General features: G+C 36.6%; 1 protein-coding gene across 1 annotated transcript in view; it reads right to left on the bottom strand.

Moving 5' to 3' along the window:
- Positions 1 to 1,242: 1,242 nt before the first annotated feature.
- LOC116811289 (G antigen 10-like) overlaps positions 1,243 to 10,413 on the bottom strand; it is a 33,550-nt gene continuing 24,379 nt past the window's right edge. Inside the window, exon 5 of the mRNA XM_058441312.1 lies at positions 1,243 to 1,444. Within this exon, the coding sequence (XP_058297295.1) occupies positions 1,243 to 1,444 (202 nt within the window). The remainder of the gene's footprint in view (positions 1,445 to 10,413) is intronic.

Here is a 10,413-nt window from a genome sequence, read left to right as displayed (position 1 = left end):
CCCAAGAGGCGGAGATTGCAGTGAACCGAGATCAGGCCACTGCACTCCAGCCTGGACAACAGAGTGAGATTCCGTCTCAAAAAAAAAAAAAAAAAGGAACATAAGTGTAAATCTGTACAAAGATAAATATTTTCCAAATGAAATTCCAATAAAAAGTTTTTTTAAAAGATTGAGTGATTTAACTGATGAAGCCTCCATAGAAACACAAAAGGGCAGGGTTTAGAGAGCTTCAGGGTTGTTGAACTCATGCAGGTGCCTAAAGGTTGGTGCACCAGGAGAGGGCATGGAAGCTCCATGTCCCTTCCCACTTACATTGCCCTATACATCTCTTCATCTCTCCATCTCTATACTTTGTAATATCCTTTATAATAAACCAGTAAATGTAAGAAAGCATTTCTCTGGATTTTGTCAGCCATTCTAGCAAATGATTGAACCCAAGGAGGGGGTCGTGGGAACCATTTTATATCAGTCAGAACTACTGAAGGCCTGGACTTGCAATTGGGTCCTGAAATGGAGGGCAGTCTTGTGGGACTGAGCCCTTAACCTATGGGATCTGATTCTAACTCCAGGTAGATAGTGTCAGAATTGAGTTAAATTATGGGATATCCAGCTGGAGTCTACTGGAGTATTGATGTGTGCAAAAATTCCCATGTATCTGGTATCAGAAGTGAAGTATTGAGTGTTGTGAGAGTATAATAGGAGAAAAAAGTTTGTTTTTCCTATATTCGGTGGTATTTGGGTATTTATGTTCTGGGTGTAAATCATTAAATCTTTGAAGACTTCTGTTCCAACTTAAGAATCAGAAGTGTTTCATTCCTCTGAGCAGGGAATGAAAGGTCTCTGAACTAATTGTGTTCCAGTGTTTAAATCTGAATCATTTTGGGATCTCTATTCAAAGTGTGAGATCTTTTTGACAGTATTTTTTTCACAGGATTGAGTCTGAGGTATTTGTTCTTCTGTGTTTAGAGTGTGAAGTCTTTGGATTTTGGGAGCCTGTGACATACAATTCCAAGTTTCTGTATTGTGGGCCTTTCTGTAGGGTTTTGGTCTCTGAAGTCATTGAGGGTCTTTGTTACAAGGTTTGAATCTGAGGTGTTTGGGTCCAAACTCTTTTAAGGTTTTTGTCCTAAGTTTTGTTCTGAGGTTCTAATGTCTCTCTTCAAGGTGTGAGATCTCAGAGACTCAGTACTCTTGGAGAGTCTGTGTTCCAAGATTTGAGTTTGTGGTATTTGGGGTTTATATTTAGGATGTGAAGGCACTGACTTCTTTGAGGGCCTGTGTTCCAGAATTCAAATCTGAGATATTTGCAGGGCTGTGTTCACAGAGTGGTACCTGGGGATCTCTTTTCAGGGTATGACTTCTCAAATCTTTGACGTTCTCTCCCAAGATCTGAGTCTGAGGTGACTTGTTTTCAGGGTATAAAGTGTCTGAATTCTTTAAAGGTCTGTATCACAAGGTTTAATTCTGAGCTATTTGGGGAGTTTTCAGGGAGTAAGGTTTCTGAACTCATGTAGGCCTCTTCCAAGATTTGAACCTGAGGTATTAGAATCTGAGTTTAAGGTGTGAAGTCTCTGAACTTTTAAATGTTCTATGCCCTAAAGTTTGAGTATTAGCTATTTGGGGGTTCATATTCAGGATGGGAGGGCCTTGAAATCTTTGCAAGTCTGAGTGTTTTTTTGTTTTTTTTTTTTTTACATTTTAGCCTTAGGTGTTTGGGAGTCTGTGTTCAAGGTGTGTGAGGTGTCCGCCAAATTTTGAGACTTAAGTATTTGGCATACTCTGGTTAGGATGTGAGTTCTCTGAGCTTTCTGAGGGTCTGTGTCTCAAGATTTGAGTCTCAGGTGTTGGGCAGTCTGTGTTCAAAGATGAAGTCTCTGAAAATCCCTTGAGGGTCTGTTTTTCAAGTTTTTGATCTCCGGTATAGGTGGTCTGTGCTCAGAATGTGAAGCCCCTGAATTCTTTATGGATACATATCCACATGGTTTGAATCTGAGGCTTTGAGGATCTGAGTCCAGGATGTGTTGTCTCTGAACTTTTGAGGGTCTGTGTACCAAGTTTTAAGTCTTAAGTATTTGGAGTACTCTGGCCGGAATTTGTGATCTCTGACTTTTTGAGGGTCTGTGTTGAAGATTTCCATATGTAATGTTTAGGGCATCTGTGTTTAAGGTCCCAGAAAATTTTTGAGTGTCTGTTTTCTAAGATCTGAATCTCAGATATTTGTTACCTGTGTTCAGGTTGGGAGCTCTCTGAATTCTTTGAGGGTATGTATCCTAAGCTTTGGAGCTGAGATTTTGGGGGTCTATGTTCATGGTGTAAGGCCCCTGAACTCTTTGGCATTGTGCTTCAAGGTTTGAGTCTGAGGTAATTAGTGGTCTGTGTTCATAAAGTGAGGTTTATGAACTTATTTAGAGCCCTTTTAAAGATTTGAGTCTGAGATATTCAGGGACTGTGTTCAGGGTGTTAATCTCTGAAATTTTAGTGGGTCTGTATCCCAGGTTTGAGTCTGAGGTATTTGTTGAGTCTGCTTTCAGGATATTAGGTCTCTGAAATCTTTGAGAGTCTGTGTTCCAAAATTTTAGTCTGAGGTATTCAGGGGTCTACATTCAGGTTAGAAGGTCTCTGAAATCTGTGGGGGTCTGAATCTCAAGGCTTGACTCTGAGATATTTAGGTGTCTGTTCAAGGTGTGAGGTCTCTGAATTCTTTGAACAACTTTGTGATGTCCCAAGGTTTTAATTCTGTGTAACTCAGGGTCTGAGTTAATGGTTTGTGGAATCTGAACTCTTTGAAGGTCTGTCACAAGGTGTGAGTCTGAGATATTTGATGATGTGTTTTCAGTGCATAAAGTTTCTGAACTCTCTCAGAAACTATGTAAAAAGATTTGATTCTGAGGTTTTGGGGGGTCTGTGTTGGTGTGAGGTCGCTTAACTCTTTGGGGGCTCTGTTTTCCAAAGATTTCCTGATTCTGAGGTAATCACGGGTCTGTTTTTAGGGAATGCGGTTTCTGAACTCATTTAGAGCGCTTTCCAAGGTTTGAATATAAGGCATTTTAAGACTCTGTTCAGGGTGAAATCTCTGAACATTTAGAAGGTTTATACCCCAAGATTTGAGTCTGAGGTGTTTGGGGTTTGTATTCAGGTTGTGTGGTCTCTGAAGTCTTTGAGATTCTGTGTTCTAAGATTTGGGTACGAGGTACTTTAGTGTCTGTATTTAGTGTGCAAGGTATCTCAACTCTTTCACGATCTTTGTTCCAAGTTTGGGTCTAAGATCTTTGGAGTCTTAAGTTTAGTGTGTGAGGTATATTTGAGTGTCTGTGTCCCAGATTTTTAATCTGAGATATTTGGGGAGTTCATGTCAGAGTATGAGGCCTCCGAACTCATTGAGTGTCTATGTTTTAAGGTAGACTTTGCTATTTGTTGGTTTGTGTTCAAAGTGTGATGTCTTTGAAATCTTTAAGTGCCTTTATTCCAAGGTTAAGTGTGAGGTTTTGGGGTTGTGTTCAGGGTATGAGGTCTTTGAATTATTTGGGGTTCTGTATTCCAAGATTTAAATCTGAGGTGACTGAATGAAGTACCATTTCCTATTGATAGGTCCTGTAAATGAATAGCCGACTGGTAGAGGGGATTTTTAAAAATCATAAGCACATTTCCAAAATGATGTCTGTAAATTTAAATGCCCTAAATAAATCTTGCTTTTGCTTGCTATCTATAGATTCCATTATATTTTCAGAGGGAAAAGAAATGTTTGTCCTGAAGATAGCATAACGGTTGTTTTTAAAATGCAGCACATAATTGACAGGAAAAGTATTTCTCAGAAAAATATATTGTTTATAGTAATACAGGTATGTCCTCCATCAGCAGTTGTTTTAGAGGAAGAACTCTTGTGTACATCATATTTTTCTAAACCAAATAATATTCCAATTCCAAGCACATTAAAAATCAGGACTATGTTTAAAGAACACCTCAAATGCCACATCCTGTACAAAATTCCCTTAGTCTTGTAGATGCTAAAATGTTACCTAAAACCTTTCTGGAAATCCAGCCCACTCACCACGCTTACCTCTTATTCACCCATCTTCACTCCTATGGCATTATTATAACATGAATTTTTTTGTGAGATTTAGTTTCACACTATCTGTTGTGCCTCTTCCTACTGAGGGCAAAGACTATCTCTTCTTCTCTCAGTATCTCTGTTCCCTACCACAATGCCTGACCCATAGTGGGTGATAGATATTACTGCCGTTATGTTTTTATCCATTAATTAATTAACTAATTAAATTTATTTGTTTATTTATTATTTTTTGGAGACCGAGTCTCGCTCTGTCTCTCAGGCTGGAGTGCAGTGGCATGATGCTCAGCTCATTGCAACCTCTGCCTCCCAGGTTCAAGCAATTCTCCTGCCTCAGCCTCCCAAGTAGCTGGAACTACATGCGCATGCCACCATGCCTGGCTAATTTTTTGTATTTTAGTAGAGACAGGGTTTCACCGTGTTGCCCAGGCTGGTCTCGAACTCCTGAGCTCAGGCAATCCGCCCACCTCCGCCTCTCAAAGTGCTAGGATTACAGGCGTGAGCTACCATGCCCGGACCCATTACTTTAATAAGACATCATGCCTTTCAACACTGACAGTGTTGAACTGCTTTCAAGTGTTCCTATAAGGACCCGTGGTGGACATTAATTAACTACCCAGATACCCCTCCAATGAAGGGCTTATTACCTCAGTTGCTGGGTGTGCTATTATCAGACAGCTGTCAGCCCCTTCAAGGACTGTCTCAACTGTAGGCAGATGCCTCACTAAAGATCACACTCCTTCCCTGGGTAGCTCCCATTTAATGACTGATCAACATAGGGGTATAAAGGCACAGTCATCTAGACCCAACTCAGAATAACTGATGGGCCATTCAAGAGCTTCCCGAGGAGGTGACCATACAGAAATTTAGTCTGAATCAAACTTTGACTTCTTTCCCCACTTGACATATCTATGTTGTCAAATTTGTTGGCTGAAAGTTGTTTACTATTTTTTTTATTATCCTTTGAATGTTTGCAGGGTCCCTGGTGAAAATCTCATGTATGTTCCTAATATTAGTGATTTGTTTCCTCTCTTTAGTTTTCTTCTTTAGTTTATTTAGAGGTTTGTCAAGTTTGTTGATCTTTTCAAAGATCTGCTTTGGATTTGTTAATTTTCTCTATTATCTGTTTCCTATAATGTTGAGTCCTATTATTATCATTATTTTTCCTTCCTTCTTGTTACCAAGGGTTAACTTTGTACTTTTTTGTTTAGCTTCTTAAGGGGAAACCTTAGATAATTGATTTTATGTACTTCTTTTCTAATATTATCATTTAAAGCTATAAATTTCCCTCTAAGCATCTCTGTAGTTCAATCTCCTGAATTTTGATCTGTTCTACTCTATCATTCAGCTCAAAATATTTTCTAATTTCCCTTGTGATTTCATTTTTGACCCATGAATCATTTAAAAGTATGTTGTTTAATTTTCAGATATTTGGAGATTTCCAATATATCATATTATAATTGATTTCTAATCTAATAACCATAGAATGTACTCTGTATGACCTTGACCCTTTAAAATTTATTGAGGTATATATATATATTTTTTATTATTATTATTATACTTTAGGTTTTAGGGTACATGTGCACAATGTGCAGGTTTGTTACATATGTATCCATGTGCCGTGTTGGTTTGCTGCACCCATTAACTCGTCATTTAACATTAGGTATATCTCCTAATGCTGTCCCTCTCCCCTCCCCACAACCCGCAACAGTCCCCGGAGTGTGATGTTCCCCTTCCTGTGTCCATGTGTTCTCATTGTTCAATTCCCACCTATGAGTGAGAACACGCGGTGTTTGGTTTTTTGTCCTTGCAATAGTTTACTGAGAATGATGTTTTCCAGTTTCATCCATGTCCCTACAAAGGACATGAACTCATCATTTTTTATGGCTGCATAGTATTCCATGGTGTATATGTGCCACATTTTCTTAATCCAGTCTATCATTGTTGGACATTTGGGTTGGTTCCAAGTCTTTGCTATTGTGAATAGTGCCGCAATAAACTTACATGTGCATGTGTCTTTATAGCAGCATGATTTATGGTCCTTTGGGTATATACCCAGTAATGGGATGGCTGGGTCAAATGGTATTTCTAGTTCTAGATCCCTGAGGAATCACCACACTGACTTCCACAATGGTTGAACTAGTTTCCAGTCCCACCAACAGTGTAAAAGTGTTCCTATTTCTCCATGTCCTCTCCAGCACCTGTTGTTTCCTGACTTTTTAATGATGGTCATTCTAACTGGTGTGAGATGGTATCTCATTGTGGTTTTGATTTGCATTTCTCTGATGGCCAGTGATGATGAGCATTTTTTCATGTGTTTTTTGGCTGCATAAATGTCTTCTTTTGAAAAGTGTCTGTTCATATCCTTTGCCCACTTTTTGATGGGGTTGTTTGTTTTTTTCTTGTAAATATGTTTGAATTCATTGTAGATTCTGGATATTAGCCCTTTGTCAGATGAGTAGGTTGCAAAAATTTTCTCCCATTTTGTAGGTTGCCTGTTCACTCTGATGAATATTGAGGTATATTTTAAGGTTCAGCCTCTGATCTATTGTGGTGAAATGTATCATGTGCTCTTGAAAAGACTTTATATTCTGTAATTGTTGCATGAAATATTCTATAGATGTCAATTAGGTCAAGGTGCTTGATAGTGATCTTCAAACCTTCTGTGTCTTCTACAATTTTTTTGGTCTCGTTATTCTATCAAGTAAGAAGGGTTGTTAAAATCTCCTATTACACTTCTGTCTATTTTTACTTTATGTGCATTGAGACTCTATCATTAGGTGTATACCATTTATAATTGTTACACATTTCTAAGGAACTGTCATCTTTATGATTATGACATTTCCCTTTCATTTGTGATAATACTGTCTTTAGGTCTATTTTGTCTGATTTATAAAACCCACTCCAGTCTTCTCATATTTTTTCCTGTGTATAGTATAACTTTTCTATCCATTTACTTTTGAAATGCTCTGTCTCTTTATATTTAAAGTATGTCTTTTATGTGTAGTATTTAGTAGGGCCTGGCTTTTTATTTACTCTATGTATCTCTGCATTTTAATTGAATTGTTTATACTATTAACATTTAATGTAATAGTTGGCAGGGTTGTATTTTGGCTCTGAGGTTATTGGGAAGGGACTTGTTCTGTTTATTCCTTCTGGCTTTTATTTGCTTATTTATCTGTTCTTTTTCCCCATTTTCTGCCTTCTTTTGAATTATTTGAATATATTTAGTCTTCATTTTAATTTATCCGTTGTCTTTTTTGTCTCATTATTAGAATTATAATATACACATCTAACCTTTCACAGTGTCTAGTTTGAATTTATATCATACCACTTGATGTACTTGCTTTGAGTTTAATTTGCTATTATTTTTCTAGTTTGTTAAGATGAAAGCTAAGGTCATTGCTTTGCAAACTTTCTTCTTTTTTCATTTTTTTGTTTGTTTTCTTTTCCATTTCTTAATTGACAAATAACATTTATATATATTTATGGTATACAACATAATGTTTTGATAACTGTATACATTATGGAGTAGCTAAATCAAGATAATTAATACATATATTACCTCACATACCTATCGATCTTTGTGATGAGAATATTTAAAATCTACTCTCTTAGAAATTTTCAAATAAACAATATATTTTTATTAACTATAGTCTACAACTTTCTTAGCTATGAATTTCTTCTTTTCTAATACAGGAGTTTGATGTAATAAATATTCCTCCAAGTATGCCTTTAATGGCATCCCACAAATCTTGATATACAGTACTTCTATTTCCATTTAGCTCAAATACTTTTTAATTTCCCTTTGATCCATGGGTTACATAGAGTTATTTAGTTTCAAAACGTTTGGAGATTTTCCAGAGATCTTTATGTTATTGATCTCTAATTTCACTGGAGTCAGAAAATAGACTTTGCATGACTTGAATCCTTTTAAACTTATTGAAATCTATTATATAGCTCAGAATATCTTGGTGCATGTTCCATAGGCACTTGAAATGAGAATGTATTCTGCATTTGTTGTGTGATGTGTTCTGTAAATACCAATAGGTCAACTCGATTAAGAGTCTTGTTCAAATCTTCTATATGCTCACTGATTTTCTGCCTGCTTGTTCTATCAATTATTGAAAGAGGTATTGAAACCTCTAACTGAAATTGGAGACTACCTATTTATGCATGTAGTTCTGCTAGTCTGGGGAAAGGTGATTCTGGCTCCTATTACTCCATCTTGGCCAGAAGCAGAAGCCTACCACTTCATGTGAAATGTAGGAACATTGCAAACATATAATTCCCTTTATTCCACTCCCAGTGACCTGTATGTTACAGTGGTCAGATATATTACATCTACATCTATGAAAACCTTCATCAGACAATATTATAATTTTTTGTTTAAACAAACATATGTATTTTAGAAAACTTCAGAGGGAAAATTATATTTACCTAGTTATTTACTATTTCTGTTGCTCTTCCATCATTACCAACTATCTTCATTTCCTTCTTATATCATTTCCCTTCAGCTTGAAGAATTTCCTTTAGCATTTCTTAATAGAGCAGGACTGCTGTTTCTTTCATCTGAGTATGTCTTTATTTTACCTTCATTCCTGAATAATATTTTCACTTGAAATAGATCTCTGGGTTGACCGTTCTTTTCTTTCAGGACTTCAAAGATGGCATTCCACTATCTTCTGGCTTTCATGATTTCTGATAAGAAATCTGCAGCCATTTGAATTGTACCTTTCTATGTAATGTGCCATTTTCTCTGGCTACTTTCAAGACAGGTTTTCTTCATCTTTGCTTTTCAGCACTTTGATTATGATATGTCTGAGTGTGTGGTGGTCTTTTACCAAATTTGGGGAATTTTCAGCCGTCATATCTTTAAATGTCTTTTATATTACTATCTCTTTTTTCTCTCCTTCTGGAACTCCAATTACACTAATGTGAAAATTTTTGATATTGTCCTATTGGTTTCTGAGGATCTGTCCATTTAAAAACTAATGTCTCTGATCTAAAAATTATATAATTTCTATTGATCTAGGTTCAAGTTCATTGACTCTTTCCTCTATTTTCTCCATTCTTCTTCTTCTTTTATTTTTATTTTATTTTATTTTATTTTTGACAAAGTCTTGCCCTGTCACCAGGCTGGAGTGCAATGGCGTAATCTCGGCTCACTGCAACCTCCACCTCCCAGGTTCAAGCGATTCTCCTGCCTCAGCCTTCCAGGTAGCTGGGATTACAGGCACATGCCACCACACCCAGCTAATTTTTTGTATCTTTGGTAGAGAGGGGGTTTCACCACGTTGGCCAGGCTGGTCTCGAATTCCTGACCTCATGATCTGCCTGCCTTGGCCTGCCAAAGTGCTGGGATTACAGGTGTGAGCCACAATGCCCAGCCCATGAATATTCTTTTAATGGAAAATTCTTAAGACCATTCTATCAAATTTCTATGGTGCTCTTTAATACCCTTTTGCAGATCTGAATGATCAAAATCAATCCCTACCTACTTGATAATTGTTATTAAATTATGAGCCACATCAGAACACTCTGTAGACACTATCTTATTACAAACTTCACTTCAGTTTTTGCTTTTATGTCTCATCTGCCATTGAAAACCACATTGCATTCCTTCCTTGCATGGAAGGCAATAATAATACAAGATACCAGACAAATAGGCAAGGCTGGATTCTGAATTCACAACTCTTAAATGTTGATAGAAAATTGCTTTCTTTTATTGCAGAAATACCGACATTCTATTCTGTAGTCTAAACATTTTTGACAGAAGTTTTCTTCTTGATAGCCATTGTACAACAGCATGCAACAAGAATTTATGATCAGCTTTCATTTCACCTTCTAATGAACAGAATAATCTAAAATTTGATACTTTAGGTTTTTGTGACATAACTTTTGCTGTGTCACTAAACACATTATTTATTACACTTAACTTTTTTAAAAAACATCAAAACATTTCAGAGAAGTAAGAAATGTGGAGATTAATATTCTTGCCCAAATCTGGATGATTACTCCAGAATGTTTTCTTGCCTTTGCAGCTGTACCATCAGATTATACACCAACACAGAACTAGAATTCCAAATTTAATATTTTTACACACTTTAGGTTTAGATGTTTTTAAGCAATGAAGCTAACAAAATTCATATATGAATTGCACATGTACTAGAAGAATTGACATGCTAAGAATATCTCTGTACTCTACACTGTATGTGTTAGCTGTAATAAAAAATAATTTGCTAGCCTTATTTATTCTATGAGTATTTCTTCTGTATCATTAATTTGCTTCTGAAGTCAACCTACTATGTCACTGAAAAGTGGTATTTGAACTATCTTCTTTGCTA

The sequence above is a fragment of the Hylobates moloch genome, unplaced genomic scaffold (assembly GCF_009828535.3).
Source record: "Hylobates moloch isolate HMO894 unplaced genomic scaffold, HMol_V3 SCAFFOLD_7, whole genome shotgun sequence".
NCBI lineage: Eukaryota > Metazoa > Chordata > Mammalia > Primates > Hylobatidae > Hylobates > Hylobates moloch.
This window is presented reverse-complemented; position numbering and strand designations above follow the sequence as displayed.